Source organism: Bidens hawaiensis, unplaced genomic scaffold, assembly GCF_021521415.1.
Source record: "Bidens hawaiensis isolate Kalapana, Puna unplaced genomic scaffold, B.hawaiensis_p1.1 tig00017009_1, whole genome shotgun sequence".
Classification (NCBI taxonomy): Eukaryota; Viridiplantae; Streptophyta; class Magnoliopsida; order Asterales; family Asteraceae; genus Bidens; species Bidens hawaiensis.
The window spans coordinates 348,348-370,991 of NW_027492574.1; the positions used below are offsets into that span (position 1 = coordinate 348,348).

Genomic DNA, 22,644 nt, shown 5'->3' on the forward strand with positions numbered 1-22,644 from the left:
CATAGGTATTTCATTGGTTCATAAAAGTAAGCACCAAAGTAATCAAAGATACCGAAACCCCCAAAATATTGCTAAGAATCATTTTGATGAATCCATTCCAAGACATAAAAGAAAAACTCTAAATAGCGACAAAAATAATTCTAACTTGCTTGCTTGTTCCTGGAAAAAGTATAAATAAAACTTAAGTGACTTTTTTGCCATTTAATATGTTGATACTTGATAGTCAGCAGATGCACACTTTAAATGACCAATAAGTAATGCATAAGAATCAAATATGATTTCCTTCAATCTAGTGCATTATATCAGCAAAACACAAACATTAAAAACATCAACAGTCCCTGAAACAACATACTAACTGCTTCAAACACGAGTACACGAAGTATCGAAATCATCCGGTGCTACACGAGCAATCCAATTGCTAAGCGTCTTCTTGATATCCGAGTGATTAACATAAGCCAACTCATACATACTACACAAATTCACCACAAACGTCTCGTTTAAAGCCGCAGTAGGAACCCGCTCCAATGCACTCTCCGACACCTTTATAGAATCCGACAAGTCCCGCAAATACATTAAACAAAGCGCCTTGTTATTAATCGCCACCACATCCGAATCATCTCGATCGATACACTCCTGGTACTCTCGTACAGCCGACACGTAATCTTTCCCGACCATAAACATTAACGCCTTATTCCGGTTTACAAGATTCTTCATCTCGGTTTCGACTTTTTCTTCGGTGACAATCCCTTCAACTATATTAAAACTCGCCTTCGCACCGTCCAAATCGCCTAACTGCATTTGGATATAACCGAGCTTCGAAATCAAAACTGCTCTGGCCACTGGGGTCGGGTCACGGTTTACCAAATCTTTGATCAAATCCAAACAAACCGAAAACTCTTTATGACTTAAATGATGACTTATAATCGAGTTAATAACCAAACCCTCACGTTTTCTCCATATATCACCCGACATACCAGAAAAATCTTCATTTTCATCGGTTTTCGGTTTCGCATTCGTTTTAATTTTCTCCCGAACGAAATGCAGCAGCGTATAAAACCGATCTACTGTTTCTTGACGGTTACCGATTCGAGACGGGAGTTCGGCGTACAACCACCGAAGCGAAAACGGGGCCATGGACCCGTACTGGTTAGGGTAATGTTGCGGGTAATTTTCATAGCTGTAAATAACGTTATCGATCCCGTTTTCGAGGGTGTCGAGTTCGGTAACAGCTTCTTGGAACCGGCGTAGTTTGGTGAGGGCTATGGTGTTGTAGGTGAGGTAAATGAGGTGTTCGTGTGGTTTCGTAAGAAGTGATTGGGTGCGGGCTCGAGCCACTTTGTCGAGAATTGACCGCCACGAGCCGCGGCATGCGAGGTCTTGTAGGGATGATAGTTCGTAACATATGTCGTTTAGTGAGGCGAACGCGTTGTTAAGTGGATGATCAAGGGTTGATGCATTCATAGTAGTGGTGTTTGCGGGTTCACTTTGATCTTCTACTGTGTTTTGAAGATTCATGCTTTTATACACCTGACAAAAAAAGTAATTATTATGTAAAATTCAGCATAGGGGTGAGCAATAACCGAACCGTTAACTTAATCATTTCATGTATTTATGCATCAATTACATGTATTTCAAAGTAAAAGTTTTAGCCAAATTTGATTTTGGTTAATAACCGAAATATAACCGAACCAAACTGTACCACTACTAGAAAAAAACCAACCGAAACAAAACTGATGGTTTAGTTAAATGTATTTGTAAAAACCGAATTTACGGTTCAGTTTTGGTTTTGCATTTAATAAATACCAACAAAACCAAACCGAGATTATAATTTTTTTCATTTTTTATTTTAAACAAGTTATAAGAATTTAGTGAATCATCATCATCAATCATACCCAGTAAAATCCCACCGACAGCAGAGCTATAGGTAGGGTCTGGGGAGGGTGGGATGTAGGCACACCGTACCTCTATCCAAAGGAATAAAGAGGTGGCTTCCAGAGAGACCCTCGGCTCTAAGAACATGTGTATGAAGCAAAAAAAAGGAAATCAAAGTTTAACAGTTATATAAAAAACTACTACTAATTATAATAATATTAATAATAAGGTCACAGTTTAACCGCAATATAAAAGCTAATAATAATAATAATAATAAAATATGTAAGGGAAATACCATTACAAGGATGTTTTGGGCTAAAATATTTGAGTTACGTATTCACTAAATTCTTCACTAAGAATTTAGTGAATACGTAACTCAAATATTTTAGCCCAAATGCATATAACATAAATATTCAATTGGTTATTAATTAACAGAAACATTCAGTCTCTAATTCATTACTTAGAGCCAAGAAATTTTTAGCCTCAAGTTCAAATGACAAAACCATCAAAAACCAAAAAACCGATACCGAACGGTTTTAAAAATTCAAAAACCGAATTTTTGGTTTTAGCCCAAAACCGACCCAAACTGAACTATGCACAATTGCACATCCCTAATACAACAAATGAATTACTTCTGAAAAATTCTAACTTTTCCAAAATCTGAGCAAACTAATCATCATCATCATCGTACTCAGTATATCCCACCAATAGCAAAGCTATGGTAGGGTCTGAGGAGGGTAAGATGTAGACAGCCTTACCTCTACCCCATAAGGATAGAGAGGCTGCTTCCGGTGAGACCCCCGGCTCGATAGTAGTTTTGCATCAAGCCTTGGACATAAGGCACATAGCACTCAATCATCGGGACACCGGCTGATCGGTGCATGTACCCTTGTCTTTCGGCTATCAACGCCACTACATGATGCCTGATTAACCGTCCGTCACTTTTAACGTTATTTTCACGAGATTAGTAAAATAACGTCAAAATTAGTGCAATTTCACTTTTGCCCACCCGAGGGTTCACACATATATACATCATATGTGCGCACCGCAATCAGGGCTTATAATTAAAACAGAATAATTAAAACTAAGAACAGAATAATTAAAACTAAGAACAGAATAATTATTCTGAGCAAACTAAGAACAGAATAATTAAAACAACAGATACACAACATGATTAATGCGAAAGACAGTAGCATACGATTGAAATTAGCAAATTTAACAGTTTAATTGCACTAAAAATGCATAAAAAGTCTAAATTTTATATTTAGATCTAACACAGCTTTTGGTTTTGCATGTAGTAAAAACCGAAAAAAACTGAATTATAACTTTTTTCATTTTTTATTTTTTTAGTTTAAACACTTTTATCTCAAATGCATAATATTAATATTCAATTATTAGTTAATAATTAACAAAATCATTTAGTCTCAAATTCATTATTTTGGACAAAAAAAATTTTTCGGCCCAAAATTTTTAATCTCAAATGACAAAGCTGAAAAAAAAACAAAGTTTCAGTTTTTGGTTCGGTTTTTAGCCCAAAACCGACCCAAACCAAACTAGCGAGGGCTGTTCACAAGTCGAGCCAGGGTGGTTTCGAGCTCGGGCTCAAAATTAAACGAAGCAACTCAACGAGATTAAGATCGAGCCAACGAGCCAAGCCATGATCGAGCTGAGCCTAAGTAAATTTTGGCTCGGTTACAAAAATGAGCCAACTTAGTTCAGGATATTTCAAACCAAGTTTTTTTAGCTAGTTTTATTCGAGTTTTTATCGAGCGAGCCACGAGCCCGAGCCCGAGCCCGAGCTTCGAGCCTCGAGTTTTTGAACAGCCCACCCTAATTCAACATATGCATTACATGTAAAAAAAAATCAAACTTTCCCCAAATCTGAGCAAACTAAGAACAATCAACACAAAGATTCAATAGATACATAACACAATTAATTCAATCGACAGTAACATAAGCGAATTGAAGAGTTAAATTGCAGTAAAAATACCATTAAAAAGTTTGAAATAATATCTTTAGATCTAAAATTGAAACCCTAGGGTCCAAAGGGTATGACCAGATTGATGTAATATGAGATAACTTACCTCTAATTGATGGGTTTATGATTGATGGCTGATTGGCTTAAACTCTTGAATAACTTGACGATGATTTGAATCGAGAATAATAAGGATGATGACCTCCAGAAACGAAGGAGTTGTGAGGAAAATTTGTCAATTGTCTCGAATGCCCGGTTCCGGTTAAGATAACATCGTCCCGTGTGAGCGGGCCATGAGAATCTATAAATTTAAAAAGTATGAAGGTTTGAAGTATTCTTCATGGTTCAATAATAACTAAGTCGTGCCAAACCAAGCTCGAGCTCCTCTAGGCTTGTTTTAAGCTTTATTTTTAAAGATCGAGCTCAACTTGATTCGAGCTTTTAACGAGCTGATCTCGAATAGCTTACGAATGACTTGGTTTGTTAACGTTCAAAGTATGAATCAAAGGTAAAGGTAAGGAGTATTTTGAAACAAAAGGTACATTTTTAAAGCATCATTTAATTCGTTTACCTAAAAATGTTTTGAATTAAGTGTTTTTAAATAATTCAGTAAGGGCTTGTATAGCCCAAAACTTGACCTCTATGGGGTAAATCGGTCATGACACGAGCCAAAAACTTACTTTCAACAGCTATAAAGCTGCTTAGCAATAGTTTTGTTTTTAAGTTACAAACCAGTTTCAAACCGGTGTCACCAAACGTGCCCCACGGGTCTCGACTTATTTTTTCTACGTGGAAGTAAAACAGTAAAAAAAATCCCCAAAAACTGGCTTCCTACTGCCATATAGCTGTTTTACATAAGTTAGTATTTTTTAAGTTATCAATCGGTTTCACCAAATAAGAGATAAAGATCTCAACTCATCTTTTTTTTTGTTGGAATGCGAAATTGATATTGAACCTACGGTTTTAATCGGATTCAACCAGGTCTCATTTTGGGTTTAGTTGGACCTTAACCTATAAAAAAATTTGAAAAAAGTAAATAAGAAAATAAAGATATAAATAAATTTGAAACTAGTCATCCCCAACCAAACCAGAGACATAACTTAAACCTCGTGTGTCGTGTCGTTCAGTTTCATCGGATACGGTTTCTGCTTTCCTTCTTGTTTAAGGTTAGAACATGTGTTTCATCTCAGTGGCTGTCCGTAGACATTTGTATCTTCACTCGTTGATTGTTGTTAGGTACTTAGGTTTGTGAATAATCTAATCAAATGCTTGTCTAGTTTTAGAACATGTCTTGTAAATTTGGGTTTTAAATCCAATGTAACATCTGTATATATATATATATCAATGTCATGGCTATAATATATGAAATACATACATATATTTAGGAAGAGGGGCTCAGAATACGCTAGGGATGAGCAAATGGTACCAGGTGTTTTCAGTACCAATTTGGTACCCACTTTTTGAGGTTTCGGGGTCGGTACCAGAATTTTACGGATTTTTTGCCTTCGAAACCGAACCCTAAAGACCAAAAACCTAAATGTAGAGGTAGGGTATGAAACCCACCATTTGGCTAAGTATAAAACTAGTTACATACGCCAGGCGGAACAATACGCGCGAGCATGCTATTAACGCGAGGCGTAGTGCATGACGCCAAGAATAGAAGTCCAAAGTAACTTTCCCTAACACCTCGGGAATAGTAATGAAAAGGTCCCACAAGCATGGGACAAAAAGATGGTAACCCACTTAGGGATAAACACCAAACTAATGGGAATTGGACAACACATAAAGGATGGTACAAACAGTACAATCACATCCTTGTCAAAAGGCCATGATGCCCACCAACTTCCACCAACCACCACAATCACACGAATGGAGAATAATATTGGTGGAGAACCTGACAAGGTGGTTGGTCACACTCTCTCTCTTCCGGCTATAATTACCAATGAACCTCCAAATGGTAAAGGATATACTTTCTCCTTCTATCACTGTCAAATTAGACTATTTCAGACTATCAAGTACTGATTCTTACGCCGGAGGGTGGTTACGAGAGAATCCCCCCATTCCTCGTAACGAGCTCACGGTGTTCTGTTTTGCAGGTTACACTTGTCTGCACCAAGAAGGTTTTATAACCCCCCGTGTAGAATACGTGACCATAACCCTCGGACTAACGTGTTAGACCTTGAGGGGTGGTTTAGTGCTTCTTCATTGGCGCCATCTGTGCATATAGCTAGAACTGTAACTTACTTCGTTCTTGACTCGGATGAGTGGCAAGACAACACCGAAGGAGGTTGGCCAAAAAGCCAACCTAGAAGGAAACGTAGAAAATCTGGACGTAGAGGAGGTGGGAGGAGGTCTCTTGAATACCTCCACCATTCACCATACTGTAACGGATAAACAAAAAACAAAGACACGTTCCAAAACAACCATGCCGCCAGACATCATGGCGTGGCTCGATGCTGAACAACAAAAACTAAGAGACAAAGTACAAGAAAAAATGGCATCCGTTGTGAAACCTAGATCACTGTTTGATACAGCTTCTAGTAGACAAGTCACAACAGTCAAATCTAAAAAGCAGACTCCTGCTAAAACAGCTCGTGCTAAGCAAACCATCTCCTGCTAAGCAAACCAGCAAAGCAGGAGACAAGTCACAACGGTCAAATCTAAAAGCAGACTCACGTTTAGATTACCCAGACTATGAAGATAGCTGGAAAGAGCCAGACGTCAAAAAATTGGTAAAATACCACCCAGAAGCGGCCGTTTATTTTTCCAAGCCGTACCGACCAACAACATCGGTGGGAAAATCAAAGTTCGTAGCAAGAATAGCCAAAGCAGAGCTACCAGAAAACCCAAAAATCCCACCAACGGTGGGCCAGTATGATGGTATCTCAGATCCAGACGATCACTTGCAAACCTTCACGGCTGCAGGTTTAGTGTCTGGATGGACTATGCCGTTATGGTGCCACATCTTTACGCTAACCCTCGTGGGAGCCGCTAGAGCATGGTTTGAAAGGTTACCAGATGGCCAAATCACAAGCTTGGAAGATCTAACAAAAAAGTTCACACAACAATTTAGCCAACAACGGCGACACATCAGTGACCCGGCGGACATTTTGAATATCGTTAGAAAAGATAACGAGACACTCGAAGACTTCATCACAAGATTTAACAAAGAAGGGCTAAACATCGGCGGCGTAAGTGAAGAACTTCTGCGGGCAGCCTTTCGCCAAAACGTAAAGTGTGACGATCTTATACGTAACCTTACGGGCAGAGATGGCATGCCGCAGCGATGGGACGATGTTATGACTGCGGCCAAAAGATACGCGCGAATGGAAAAAAGCTTAGGGAAAGAACTAGCAAAAAATGACACCAGAAATGACATTAATAGGGCTCGCCAGGGAAAAAGAATGTCTTCCGTATGGTCAAAGTTAAACAGCAAAAGAGAATCCACGTCCGATCCATCCAGAACAAGACAAAGAGGCCAGCCAAGTACACCCCAAACGAACACAACCCGGTGGACTCCGTTGACAAGAAGCCCAACCCACATAATGTACAACGAAGGGATCCAGCTGAAGAAACCGGCACCAGTCAAACAAGGGCCAAGCACAGATATGAAAAGTTATTGCGACTTTCATGAGCAACATGGCCACACGACAAATCAGTGTATCAACTTGAAAGACGCGATCGAGGAATGTGTTAAAAATGGCAAACTGGATCACCTTGTCAGAAACATACAAGGAAAGTACAGACGCCCACCTCCAAGAGATAGCGGAAGACCAGAAAAGAAGATCAAAGATCTACACGCCAATATGATCTCGAGCAACGTTCAGAACAAGAAAAGGAGGACAGAATGGGCGCCATGGAAGGAAGAACAAGTCATCTTTCCAAGAGTCAGCGGAGGGGCGAACAAAAAGGCACCCTTAGTAATTACAGCCGTTTTCGGTAATTACAAGACGCCCCGCTTCTTTGTTGACACAGGGGCGACGTCCAATATCATGTACCGCCAGTGTTTCGACCTGGTAGATGAAGAAGACAAACGACGGTTGACGGCAGTGAACGCCCCAGTCACAGGGTTCAACCAAAGTATAGCATACCCGCTAGGACAGCTGACATTCCCAGTCGAGCTAAGCGATGGGCTCCACTCCGAACAGAAGAGGTTGATTTCCTAGTAATGGAAACTTCTCACCCACAATATGATATAATCTTGGGAAGAGAAGCCATTGGTGACTTCAACGCCACCCCGTCAACAACACATGGGATAGTCGGAGTACCAGCCCAGACCGGGATAACGATGATCCACGCCAACAAAGAATGCAACATGGCGGAGAGGAAAGCGCCAAAAATGCAAAAAACGAACAAAATTAGAGAAGCGGAAAGATGTGTGCTCAACAAGAAATTCCCAGAGCAAAGCATAACCATTGGCCCAAACATCTCAGAAGGAGCGCGTGAGGCGCTTAAAACCTTATTACTCAAAAACATCAATATCTTTGCTTGGACCCCAGAAGACATGACGGGAGTCCCAAGAAGTAAGGCGGAACATGAGTTAAAGGTTAACCCAAGTTTCGTCCCGGTAGTACAAAAGCGAAGAAAGATGGGGCCAGAACAAGCAAAAGCCTGTGATGAGCAGGTCTAGCAGCTTATCGACGCAGGTATAATCAGAGAAATTCAATACCAAACTTGGGTAGCAAACCCGGTAATGGTACCCAAGGCGAATGGGCAATGACGCATGTGTATTGACTTCAAAGATCTAAACAAGGCGTGCCCAAAAGATTGCTACCATTTGCCAGAAATCGACCTTAAAGTTGACGCGCTGGTACCTTTTCAGTTCAAATGCTTCCTAGACGCTTATAAGGGGTACCACCAAATCCACATGGCATCAAAAGATCAAGACAAGACAGCGTTCAGAACAAACAGCGGAACGTACTGTTATAAAATGATGCCATTCGGCCTTAAAAACGCCGGGTCCACTTACCAAAGGTTGATGGACAAAGAGTTCAAACCCCAAATTGGCCGGAATTTGGTATCTACATGGACGATCTCGTCATTAAAAGCAAGACGGAAGGAGCCATGTTAAAAGATATTGAGGAGACCTTCAACACACTAAGGTCAATCAGCATGAAGCTCAACCCAGGAAAATGTTCCTTCGGCATGGAAGAGGGAAAATTCCTAGGAGTAATTGTGACGAATGGTGGCTTCAAATCCAGCCCAGAAAAATTGGAAGCCGTACGAAAAATGCCATCGCCAAAATCAGTCAAGCAAGTGCAAACGCTGAATGGCAGACTAGTTGCACTAAACAGATTTTTATCTAGTCATGCAGAGAAATCATTCCCGTTCGTCTCGACCCTGAGAAATTGCCTCAAGAAATCTCAATTCCGATGGACGGACGAAGCGGAAGCGGCGTTCCAAGAAATTAAGTCACGCCTGGAAGTGCTGCCAACACTCACGGCGCTCAAAGCTGGAGAACCATTAATAGTATACTTAGCAGCATCAGAAAAAACAGTCAGCGCAGTCTTGATGGTGGAAAGGAACGGTATTCAAACACCCATTTATTACATAAGCCGAACTCTGGCGGATGCAGAAACAAGATACTCCACTTTGGAAAAGTTAGTCTTGTCCTTGGTCCAGACAGCGCGACGTTTAAGAAGATACTTCCAGGGCCACCCAATACATGTTCTCACCAACTTTCGCTTGCAAAATGTACTGAGCAAGCCAGAATTGTCTGGGAGGCTTGCTAAATGGGCGATAGAGTTGAGAGAATATGCCATCGAGTACAAACCAGGGCCAGCAATCAAAGGCCAGGTTTTGGCCGATTTCATCGCAGAAATCCCTCAAGAGAAAGGAGAAGAATGCAAAAGAGAGATCGAAGCCCCCATAGATCAGAAACAAGATGAAGTCAGGAAAATGTTCACAGACGGAGCGTCCAAAGAAGAAGGCGAAGGAGCGGGCCTAAAAGTAACCAACCCAGAAGGGCAACATTTTACGTACGCATTACGCCTAGAATTCAAAAGCACAAACAATGAGGCGGAGTACGAAGCATTGTTGGCAGGGTTGAGAATCGCAAAAAAGCTAGGGCCCGCAACTTGGAAGCGCACGTGGATTCCATGTTAGTGGCAAACCAAATTGAAGGATCATATGTCGCGAAGGACGACAAGATGGCGTCATACCTGGCGCAAGCTAAGGCGCTAATGGCAACTTTTGCCACATGCAAAGTGAAACACATCAATAGAAGCGAAAACAAACAAGCTGACGCCCTAAGCAAACTTGCATCCGTTGGATTTGAGCACCTTGCAAAAGATGTCCGCGTCGAAGTCCTGGCAACACCTTCAATAATGAACAAAGAAATTCTAGTTTTCTCAAAAACAGAAAACAGTTGGATGACACCAATCATCAATTACCTCGCGAGAGGTATCTTGCCAGAAAAGAAAGCAGATGCGCAGAAGATCCGCCATAAAGCGTTGAATTACACAATTCAAGGAGACATCCTGTATAGGCGATCGTACTTGGGGTCCACTTCTCAGATGCGTAGACCCACAAGACGCAAATTATCTGCTCAGAGAAATCCATGAAGGAATATGTGGCGTACACGCAGGTCCGAGAATGGTGGTGGCGAAAATCATGAACACGGGATACTATTGGCCAGGCATGCACGTTGACGCCGAAAAAGAATTGAGAAAATGCAGCGCCTCTCAACGCCACGCACCAAACACCCTGTGGCCAAAAAACGACATGATACCGGTTACAGCTTCTTGGCTATTTCAGAAATGGGCAATTGATATAACCGGACCATTTCCAAAGGCGCCAGGTCGCGTCAAATTTCCGATAGTTGCGATCGATTACTTCACAAAGTGGATCGAAGCAAAGCCGGTAGCAACATTCAACAAAACCAGCATCAAGAAATTCATCTGGGAATTTATAATATGTCGCTTTGGACTACCCATGAATTTGGTCAGCGACAACGGAACACAGTTTGCTGACCAACATATCCAAAAATGGTTAAAAGAACTCAACGTCAAGCAGACGTTTACCTCCGTGGCTCACCCACAAGGGAATGGTGAAGTGGAGCGCGCCAACAGAACGATCTTCGGCGGAATCAAGAAAAGATTGGCAAATCACAAGTCAGGATGGGTTGATCAATTACCTCATGTACTATGGGCAATAAGAACGCATAAAAACACATGCAATGCAGAAACGCCGTTCAGCCTAACCTATGGTACCGAAGCAATGATCCCCGCCGAAGTCGGCGTTCCTTCACCAAGAATCACACTACCGAAAGATAACGATGCTGAAAGGAAGTTAGACCAAATGCTTCTCGAAGAACGACGAGAGTTGGCGGCAATGAGAGAACAAAATTACAAGCGCCAGCTACAAAAGTATTACAACGCCAAAGTAAAAATATGTGAGTTCATTGTCGGAGATTACATTCTTCGCAACAAAGAAGCATCAAGAGCACAACCACAGGGCAAACTAGCCCCATCTTGGGAAGGCCCATACCAGATTAAGAAAGTATTGGGAAAAGGCGCCTACACTCATCTCGATGGCTCAACGATTCCTAGAACATGGAATGCAGGGCAATTGCGAAAGTGTTATGTGTAAATCGATTCCAATTGTAAAAACAGGCCGAGTGTGAACTAACAAGATCGGAATCATTAGTTATAATCAAACATCATGTTCAAAGTTTTCAAACCATGAAACATTAAGTTTAAATAAGTGCGGAAGCGTAAATCATAAACCAAGTGTTACGTCACATAGGACGACTTAAAAACCCAAATAATAAAAGTTTAAAACAAGTTTTTCAAAACGATGGTGTTCAATGAATGCATGTTCCTATACCGCGCGCCCGCCTCGGCTACCTGAGAATAGCATACTAAAAGTGTCAACACAGGGTTGGTGAGTTCACATATTTATATAAAGAAAGCGTTTGCGTTTTAGTGTTTGCGTTTGCGTTACCAGATAATGTTAAGTCAATTATATATCAATAGGTAGCTAGCCTATAAAACAAGTATTACTGAGTGTTCGACACCGAAGCTGACTGTTTATCATATGCCTTGCCACCATGTCAACCACGACCATGGTAATGTGTTAGCCAATATTACACCCACTCGACCTACAGTCGAGTTTAGAGTTGGGTGGGGTTTGTCAAACCCAGTAGTACTACTCAACAGTGACTCGCTATTATACAAATACTAAACGGTTCGATGTTATGAAGGACTTTAGTTGGTTTGTTTGCCACTTAGCCTTACAAGTGATATATAACTAATAACAAAATCTAAAGCGTTTGGACTATGTTATCTCCCCCTAATAAAAGCGTTTAAAATAGTAAAAAGGGGACGTGAAACTCACTATTTGTGAAGAATTCAAAAACAAGTCAACCGAGAGATGCGCGTCACAGAAAATCCTCACTAGCGCTCTAAAACAAGAATGAGATTTTCTAAGTATTGGAACTATTATTAAGTCTCTAGACTCGGCACATAATACCTATGCATGAGATACGTTTCGTGTTTCGTTTGTGAATTATGTGTGACCCGACAAACACATTGGTGACACGTTACATGTGTAAACAACTACATAAGTATCAAGTACTAACATTGTACATTACTAGTAATTTTCCCCACAAGGGCAATTTAGTCAAAAACATAGCAAATATCGATCAACCAACACGTTTCATGTATTTTCACATAGTTCAGCAGCTAGTTTTATCAAGACAGAATTCTACTTGGAAAGATTACTCAATTCAACAGATCATAACATATCAATTAATTTACCAAAAATCGTCACAGAAGCACACATGAGCTAGGTTTCCAGAACTATTTTTATTGTATTTTTATTCCACATAGATTTCTCACAATAATCAAAACATTACAGTAAACTCACAGCAGTCAAAATCATGCGCAACAGAATGATATTTGTTATTCCCATTAAATGGTAAATTCAATTAATGCAATACCAATTGAGTTAGATTCTTAATTCAAAATGTTAACTTACATAAGTTGAACCAACCCATTTGGTCTTGTAGTTTATGAGATATGATAATTTCAAAACAGCTTAACAGCAGACCTCACAATTCAGACTTGCACTACAGTTTTGTAAAATAATAAAAGTTTAATTTTACACGTCCAAAAATTACAAATTTGGACTCTTTAGAAACTAGACTCGACCTAGTACACTGTAGTGTTAATAATTTCGACCAATTACCACATTAACATCCAGTTACAGTCGTCTAAACATCAATTTAACAATCTGTCCAGTACCAGTTTACATCAAAACTCAACATAACAACAATCTATGAACCATAATCCATACATATAACACTCTAGACACAAGATTTACCAACCATGCATATCAATTTTACGTTACACACATAGTTAGGGTTTTACTTGAAAGTTTAAAATCAAAGAACAAGTAATTAACAAGCAATTGTAACACAACTAGTTATCAATTCACTAGCAAGTCATCATCAAACATGCAATCAAACCCTAACTCATGTTAATCATCAATTTCGAGAATTAGGGTTTTGATTAACCCATTCAATATTAAAATTAAACACATAGAATGCATAGAGAAGATGTTAATTACCTATCTAGCACCTTAATTCCTTTGATGAAGCTTGGAAAATACTTGTGTGTGTGTGTGTGTGTTTGCTTTCGGCCGTCCAAAGGGAGAGGGAGAGAGAGCCGATCGATTAAGGGGGAGGGGAGGGAGGTTAGGGTTTTATTAATATTATAATATTAGGCATGTTTCACATAGGTCCCTCTACTTCTAGTTATTTAATTTCTAGTGTAAACAATAACTCTTGTCTCTTGTGTTTAGTATTTCACATACTTATCAAGTAACATATAGGTTAGCACATAAATATCAAGTATTTATTGTTTTGATATATGTCGTTTGTTCACCAATGATTTGAGTCGACTCGTGTGCGTTTCGGTGCAATCCCGAAAGACTACATGTGTAGTGATTGTCAAGCGTCATTTAAAACCCTAATTTAAATGTAATGAGATGTGCGTTATAGTTCAAGTGATCTTAAGTTTGAATTGACGGAGTTCGGATTAACGGAGTTAACCTGAAATTGACGAGTGTCACAGATACTCTTCCCAGAGTCAACGGCAACGCTATCTTCTTAACTACCGGCAGGAGCAGCGGAAGGCCCAGCTTGCGAGGGCTCAAGCAAGTTCCTCAACAGCTGCACGCCATTTTCTTCCTTCGCAAACTCAGCAACTTGCGAGAGAATAGGGAACGTAAGGGGGTCATATTCTACCTCGACGGCAGTATACTCCTTGTCCACATCTACGGCGTGAAGAGCGTAGGCTTCAAGCGGAAGGTTCTCACGCATATGCGTAAGGGCTTCTTGGAAACCAGCCTTATGGCCAAGCTGTTGGGAAGCATTGACGAGGACTCCAACACAGCGAGTCAAGTCATCATCGCTAATGATGCGTTGGGCAACCTACATAAAAAACAATAGTTAGTAGGATAAACAAAAAGAAAAATCGAAGAAAAGAGGACAAAGGTAATACCTTGCGGATAACATGCTTCAACAACCAGTCGCGGTCAGCAGTAGCGGCAGCAAGCTCAGAAGTCAAAACTTTAATGGCTTCCTCATTGGAAGCCAATGTGTCAGCTAGCTTGCTAGCATCCGCCTTCCTCAACGCAGCTTCCGCCTCCAACTCTTCAATACGCTTACGGAATGAAGCTTTTTCACTCTCGAGTCGGGCAGAAGCCTCCTTCGCAGCAAGAGCGCGACTGCGTGCGTCTGCAAGATCAACGTTGGACTTCTTGCACGCAGTCTCAAACTCCTTATAACGGGCAGCGCGCTTGCGGGCAGACTCTTCAAGGTCAGCCTCAGCCTTCGCCAGTTTCGCCTCCACAGCGCTTAACGCCTGGCGATGATCAGACGACTCTTTGTCGGCTTTCCAGACGCCGGCCTCGGCTTCCTTCACCATTTGTTCCATCTCTCTCATACGAGTACCGGCTTCAATCTTGTCCTCATGGAGGGCACGGTTCTCGTGAAGCAACAACGCAAAACAAGAAAAAGCCTGGACTTGGTGAAAAGCGGCGTCAGAGTGCAAAGTACTCCGAGGCTGGATCTTACGAGCGATGCGCTCACCAGGAGGAACAACATACTCCAAATATTCAGAGCAAGTAGTAGGATCCTCAAAGTTAGCGCCGCAGTTAATGGTCCAGCGAGGGCGGAAAATTTGGTTCGCCTCCATGTAATCGCGGGGATCCATATCCACGTCAAGGACGCCCCCGCTCAAACATCCGCTAAAGCCACCGCTGCTGCTACCTGAGAGTTCAAAAAATTTACCCTGTACCGTCGCACCAAGTTTAAAAGGTGGCAACGGCACAACCTCATCACCATCAAGAATAAAACCCTTGTCTGGTGAAGACTGTCTTGAATTCAAAAAATCAGCAACAGAAAGGCTTGCTGATTCAAGACTAACCTTGGGCGATTCGTCCACAATCGCTTTCATCGGTTGAGTAAACGAGGCTGGTGGTGAGACAACCGGGATTGACCCAGTTGACGCGCGGACAGTCGTCACAATGGTTTCGGCCTCAGACGGGTCAACCACACCCGTCATCATCGGCAAAGTCAGCATATGTACAGCAGGTCCAGCCTCCGACAAGCTGCCAACACTTGTCATCAACCGCAAACTGGAAAAAAGGGCCGCCAGAGGTGAAGTAACGCCAGAAGTGGCGGAAGGAACAGTTGATGAAGAAATCGCCAACAAGCCTGCGATAAGCAAAGACGATTTTTAGAGATGACTGAAATAAAATAAAAACAAATAGGGATATGCAAAAATCATACCTGGTGACTTCACAAGACTACGCTTGACGAACCCACCGAGACGAGGTTTCTTGAAGACGCGGGGCGTCTCTTCATCATCTTCATTAATCACTGGGGTGGGTCCCAAATGGTGTGGAAAAGTGAACGCCCCACCCAGTGAAGAGGAGGAAGAAGATGATGATGGACCGGTAGATACGAAACTCGTATCCACAACGGTTCCAGAAGCTGCAGCTGCAGAAAATACATCAGCAGCCACCAAAATTGGAGTGGCACTAGATGTAGACTGCGCAGACGCAACAACCACCGGCTGTGAACCTGTTGGCGAGGAGAAGCCAACAGAAGCCTGTGCGGAGGTGGTTAGGGAAGACACCACGCTGGCACTCACACCGAGTGCTTCAAGCAATGATGCCGAAGAAGGCGCCGGTTCCTCAAAAGGAACATTGGAGATCATGACGACATCGTCATCATCATCCACGGCGTCTCTCGCGGCGGCGTCTATCGGAGACGCAACTGTCTCCCCCAAACCGCGTTGTGCGCTTCTACTACTGCACTTAGGAAAGCGCACAATGTTAGATCTTCTACCTGAAAAAGAAAATGAGAAGTTAGCAAAATGATCAAATAAAAAGCAAAACAATGAAAACAGTTGAACCTACCACTCTGAAGAGTAACAGAGCTAGGAGGTGGCAGCGGTCGCGATGCAGGTGATCGCCCCATAGGAAGAGGAAACACAAAGTTCCGAGCGGTCCGAGCAAGGATTGGCTCCTCGCGGGGACCTAACTCCCTCCGCCCCAACATTTTGACGCCCTCGGGCGCAGGCTGCAGGAAGAGCATACGGTCGTCAACCTCTGAAAGAAAACCAAGTTAAAACATCGTAGAAACAATCCACACTTGGGAGCAAAAATTAAAAATGATGCTAACCTTGACCGCCGTTAAGAATGATAGGCACAAATGTCGCATCATCCCAAATTCGGCTAATGCCGAATAACACCAGCGCGCGCTCCGAATAGTGACGGAGTGGAGAGAGGCTGGCCTTCAAAGTGTTATACCAGTCGAAACCGGTATAAGGACCCACTTTCGGCTCAGGAAGCTCCTTCACACCCGTAACAAACATGGTTTGGGGAACCACGCGCGCAGAGATGTAGAAGAACACACTCTTCCACTTATGCAAACTCGATGGTGCATCTAAGGCAATAGCCTTGGCACCTGGAAGGGTATGCAAGTTGTACCACCCATGGGCGAAATGCCACCGGTAGAAAGCACATAACCGGTCAGCCGTCGGTATAATACCGAGACAATGACAGGTATATTCGAAATGGCGAAGACGAGCCATTGCTAATAGATGAATCTGGCTGAGATGCAGTCCAAACACATCCAAAACGTCCACCAGGAACCGGGTAAGGGGCAATCGGAAATTACCCAGAAAGAAGTACTCCCGGTACACGGCAATCTTGCCGGTGGGAGCCTCATGAGCTGTCTTGCCGGAGGCCGGCAACTCAGGCACATACTCAGGGCCGATGTTGTACACCCTGACCACATTGTTGAAGTCATCGGCAGACATACGACAGCCGACGAACTCCATGCTATTATTCTTCTTATTTTTAGAGGATTGAGATGACTCAGCCATAAAATAAAGAAGGCTTAGAGGAAAGAAAACGGTGAAAATTATGCTTAAACGGTGTAACCTCCCCCTATTTATACTAATCGCAGTTAATGAGGGGAGGGGGTGCAAAAAGGATATTTGACACGTGACCCAATCAGGAAACTCCACGATAATAGGGTGACAGAGGATATGTGTTATAGTTGGGCACGTCACCGGGATCCTCGCCCACTCGCCTGACACAGGCAGAAAGCCTGCAGGGCAGAGCAACCGTCGTCAAACTGTACCCATCAACACCAAAACCATACGTTACCCATATAGAAGGAAACAAACAAGATAAGTGTTGGCCAAGAAAGGCTCCGCCAAGGGATGATTCAAACTAAATCACCCGCCAAACAAGGCTCCGCCAAGGGATGATTTAACCTAAATCACCCGCCAAACAAGGCTACGCTAAGAGATGATTTAACCTAAATCACCCGCCAAACAAGGCTCCGTCAAGGGATGATTCAAACTAAATCACCCGCCAAACAAGGTTCCGCCAAGGAATGATTTAACCTAAATCACCCGCCAAACAATGCTACGCCAAGAGATGATTTAACCTAAATCACTCGCCAAACAAGGCTCCGCCAAGGGATGATTCAAACTAAATCACCAGCCAAACAAGGCTCCGCCAAGGGATGATTTAACCTAAATCACCCACCAAACAAGGCTACGCCAAGGGATGATTTAACCTAAATCACCCGCCAAACAAGGCTCCGCCAAGGGATGATTCAAACTAAATCACCCGCCAAACAAGGCTCCGCCAAGGGATGATTTAACCTAAATCACCCGCCAAACAAGGCTACGCCAAGGGATGATTTAACCTAAATCACCCGCCAAACAAGGCTCCGCCAAGGGATGATTTAAACTAAATCACCCGCCAAACAAGGCTCCGCCAAGGGATGATTTAAACTAAATCACCCGCCAAACAAGGCTCCGCCAAGGGATGATTTAACCTAAATCACCCGCCAAACATGGCTCCGCCAAGGGATGATCTAAACTAAATCACCCGCCAAACCAGGCGACGTCAAAAGACGATTTAAACTAAATCATCCACCAAACCAGGTAACGTCAAAAGACGATTTAAACTAAATCACTCGTCAAACCAGGCGATGTCAAGAGACGATTTAAACTAAATCATTCGCCAAACCAGGCGATGTCAAGAGACGATTTAAACTAAATCATCCGCCAAACCAGGCGACGTCAAAAGACGATTTAAACTAAATCACTCGCCAAACCAGGCGACGTCAAGAGACGATTTAAACTAAATCATCCGCCAAACCAGGCGACGTCAAAAGACGATTTAAATTAAATCACCCGCCTAAACAGGCATCGTCACGGGATGATTTACGATAACTCACAAGCCAATATAGGCCACGCCACGGGGTAACTTAACATAAACTAGCCGCAAAACCGCGGTTACAATCAATAAAATCACCCCGACGAACATGTGGGATCATCCACAAAAGAAAACCAAACCAACGACGAAAATCGGTGAACGCACAACCAAAAACCCATGATAAGTCCACAACCCCCACTTCTTGAAAGAAAGGCGACTGTGGACTTAGGGGACTTGTAGAGGTAGGGTATGAAACCCACCATTTGGCTAAGTATAAAACTAGTTACATACGCCAAGCGGAACAATACGCGCCAGCATGCTACTAACGCGAGGAGTAGTGCATGACGCCAAGAATAGAAGTCCAAAGTAACTTTCCCTAACACCTCGGGAATAGTAATGAAAAGGTCCCACAAGCATCGGACAAAAAGATGGTAACCCACTTAGGAATAAACACCAAACCAATGGGGATTGGAAAACACATAAAGGATGGTACAAACAATACAATCACATCCTTGTCAAAAGGCCATGATGCCACCAACTTCCACCAACCACCACAATCACACGAATGGAGAATATTATTGGTGGAGAACCTGACAAGGTGGTTGGTCACACTCTCTCTTTTTCGGCTATAAATACCAATGAACCTCCAAATGGTAAAGGATATACTTTCTCCATCTATCACTGTCAAATTAGACTATTTCAGACTATCAAGTACTGATTCTCACGCCGGAGGGTGGTTACGAGAGAATCCCCCCCATTCCTCATAACGAGCTCACGGTGTTCTGTTTTGCATGTTACACTTGTCTGTGCCAAGAAGGTTTTATAACCCCCCGTGTAGAATACGTGACCATAACCCTCGGACTAACGTGTTAGACCTTGAGGGGTGGTTTAGTGCTTCTTCACTAAAAAAAACCTAAATGAAACTAAAAAAATTGAAACCGAGCTGAAATTTAAAACCGAAACCATAAACTAAAACTAAACTGAAAGGATACCAACAACTAAACAAATCAAACCGAAATGAAACGAAACTATATATAGGGAAAAGTTAACTTGCAAATTAAATTAGCGTGCAAACTGTGAGAATCAAGTAGTGTAATTATGTAATTACACTACGTTTTATATACAATTACACTACTTGATTCACACAGTTAGCACATTAATTAAATTTGTATTTGATGATTTGATCTAAACTCTATATATGTATGTATGTATTAAATTTGAATTTATAAATCCTGTTTGGCATCTGTGATGAATGTCATGCCTATATAAGTATATATGATTAATACGTGTGTTCTTGTTAGAATAATGGAACTCATTGGCGGGACGACACGTAAAGGATCCAAGTTTGCACCTGAAGATTTTATTAGCAATATGCCAGATATTATAATAACTAATATTCTGGATTGGTTGCCAATACATGATGCAGTGAGGACCAGTATCTTGGCTAGAAACTAGAGGTTTAAGTGGACTTTGCTTAGCCAACTAGTATTTGATATACATCATTTCTATAGTTTATTAAAAACAAAGAGCGAAGATAATCACTTTAGGGTTATAAGCAGGATTTTTCTTAATCTTAAAGGTGCCATTACTAAGTTTGATCTCACCATAGATAACTTATTGGATGTTGAAGATATTAATAATGAAGACTTTAATAATTTGATTTCGTTGTTGTCGAGAAAAGGAGTTAAGGATCTCACTATTGAGAATGCGCATGATATACAACTTGAGTTGCCTACCCATCTTTTCTCTTGTTTAGAGTTGAAACATTTGAAACTTCGTAATTTTTATTTCAATTCGCCGCCTACTTTTCATGGTTTTCCAAACCTGTTGAGCTTAGACTTGTGTGTGGAGTTTAAAGAGAAGTTTGAACTCGGGGATTTTTTCACTCGGTGTCCCTTAGTTGAGAGTTTGGCCATGGATGATTTATTTGAATGGGACAAAGTAAAACTAGACGGGATTGCAAAACTTGAAAATCTCAAAATATTATGTTTGCGATTTAATGATCTTGACGATGACGAGTCCACAAGTTCCAGTACTATCTTCTGAACTTTTTACATATGTGCTCCCTTAGAGGAACGCATATAAATAGTTGCTTAGGAGTGTATACCATATATGTTCTCGGTGGTTAGAGTATTCTCATCCCATTCCCCATCCTTATCCCTATAATTACACTAAAAAACACTACATTTCTCTCACCTGTTCAATTAAATAATATTTATTATACATTTATCATTACAGTTTTCTCTCTCATCTACTCACAACCAATCCAACAAATATTAAAAAATAAATAGAGACAAACAATGTTCCCCAAATGTTTCCCCAAATTTACAAAAAATTACTACATTTTTCTTTTCACCCTATAATTTACACTCACAACCACTCAAAACCTCACTCTATAATTTACATACTCTCCTCACATAAATTTAGGGGATGGGATGTGAATGCTCTTAGTGGGTATATATAAAAAATATACTAGTAATAAATGAACAATAGATTATCAAAAATTAATAAATACTTGTTATAATATTAGCTCTAACTATAACAAGCTTATTAGAATAATATATGAACTTTGAAGTTAACAAGAGACAAGGGAATAAGGAATGTAAGGATTATTAATCTTACTGGGATGATATTTCATTTCCATCGTCGTAGTATTTATACTACACAAAAGGTAAATATACAGGAGACAAACATGACTATTAAATATATCTTGAGTGTTCTTGTGGCCAAAGACTTTGACAAAATTGAAATGTGTCATACATAAATAGTGTCGGTGGTTCACAACACTCCCCCTTGGATGACACATTTTCAAAACTTCGGGGTCTTGAAGTACTGTCTCATTAAAAACCTTGCTAAAGAAAAACCCAATGGGAAAAAAACTTTAGCTAAGGGAAAAAGAGTGCAGTATATAGCTCCCCCTCATATTGCAGGTCGTTACATTGTCCGTACATGGCGCATGCCAATATCATGAACATGTTTCCTGAATGTTGCTGTGGGAAGTGCTTTTGTGAAAAGATCAGCTGAGTTGTTGTTGGACTGGACATATCTAATCTCAACCTGATTGTCTTTAATAAGGTCTCGAGTATACTCAAAGTATCTTGGTGGTATATGCTTTGTTCTGTCACTTTTGATATACCCTTCCTTCATTTGCGAGACACAAGCTGCATTATCTTCATAGATAGGAGTTGGAATTCGATCTTTCTCTAGTCCACAAGAAATCAATATGTGTCGTGACATAGATCTTAACCATACACATTCTCTTGAAGCTTCATGCAATGCAATGACTTTAGCATGATTTGAAGATGTTGCAATGAGTGTTTGTTTCTGAGAACGCCATGAAATCGCATTTCCTCCATTCTTAAATACATATCCAGTTTGAGATTTTGCTTTATGGGGATCAGATAAATAACCTGCATCTGCATAACCAACTAACCCTTCTTTTGAATTGTTAGGATAAAATAAACCTAAATCAGCAGTTCCTTTTAAATACCGAAAAATATGTTTAATGCCATTCCAATGTCTTTTAGTAGGGGATGAACTGAATCTTGCCAATAAATTAACTGCAAAAGAAATGTCAGGTCTTGTACAGTTAGTAAGATACATAAGTGCTCCAATTGCACTGAGGTATGGTACTTCGGGACCAAGAATCTCTTCATTATCTTCGCAAGGACGAAATGGATCATTGTCAACATTGAGTGATCTAACAACCATTGGTATGCTTAAAGGATTTGCTTTGTCCATATTGAAACGTTTTAAGAGTTTCTCAGTATAATGACTGATGCACAAGTATCCCATTATGCATATGCTCAATTTGTAAACCAAGACAATATTTGATTTTTCAAGATCTTTCATTTCGAATTCTTTCTTTAAAAGAGCAATTGCTTCATTAATTTCTTTTTGTGTCCCAATTAAATTTAGATCATCAACATACACAGCTATGATCACATATCCTGATGTTGTCTTCTTGATGAAGACGCATGGACAAATAAGATTATTTGTGTATCCTTTGCTTATCAAATAATCACTCAAACGATTGTACCACATCC

At 41.2% G+C, this 22,644-nt stretch overlaps 3 protein-coding genes and 1 pseudogene across 3 annotated transcripts in view; 3 read left to right on the forward strand and 1 right to left on the reverse strand.

Annotated features, from left to right (window-relative positions):
- Positions 1 to 229: 229 nt before the first annotated feature.
- Positions 230 to 4,044, reverse strand: LOC143552724 (uncharacterized). The gene is made up of 2 exons (XM_077042868.1): positions 3,957 to 4,044; positions 230 to 1,527 (listed from the first exon to the last, which is right to left on the reverse strand). The coding sequence occupies exon 2, from the start codon at positions 1,513 to 1,515 to the stop codon at positions 361 to 363; it is 1,155 nt and encodes a 384-aa protein (XP_076898983.1). The 5' UTR covers positions 1,516 to 1,527; positions 3,957 to 4,044; the 3' UTR covers positions 230 to 360.
- Positions 4,045 to 4,974: 930 nt separating this feature from the next.
- Positions 4,975 to 22,644, forward strand: part of LOC143552725 (F-box/FBD/LRR-repeat protein At1g13570-like) — a 36,233-nt gene continuing 18,563 nt past the window's right edge. Inside the window, exon 1 of the mRNA XM_077042872.1 lies at positions 4,975 to 5,013. The gene's annotated coding sequence lies outside the window, so the exon portion shown is untranslated. The remainder of the gene's footprint in view (positions 5,014 to 22,644) is intronic.
- LOC143552684 (uncharacterized) lies at positions 6,273 to 8,013 on the forward strand. Its single transcript, XM_077042837.1, has 2 exons — positions 6,273 to 6,329; positions 6,382 to 8,013. Exons 1-2 carry the CDS (start codon positions 6,273 to 6,275, stop codon positions 8,011 to 8,013), a joined length of 1,689 nt encoding a protein of 562 aa, XP_076898952.1.
- Positions 19,896 to 20,644, forward strand: LOC143552685 (F-box/FBD/LRR-repeat protein At1g13570-like; annotated as a pseudogene).

Coding starts and splice junctions, on each gene's coding strand:
- LOC143552724 (XM_077042868.1), bottom strand. CDS start 1,515: ATGAATCTTCAAAACACAGTAGAAGATCAAAGTGAACCCGCAAACACC.
- LOC143552684 (XM_077042837.1), top strand. CDS start 6,273: ATGCCGCCAGACATCATGGCGTGGCTCGATGCTGAACAACAAAAACTA. Junction 6,330..6,381: donor AACAAAAACTAAGAGACAAA/GTACAAGAAAAA, acceptor TGTTTGATACAG/CTTCTAGTAGACAAGTCACA.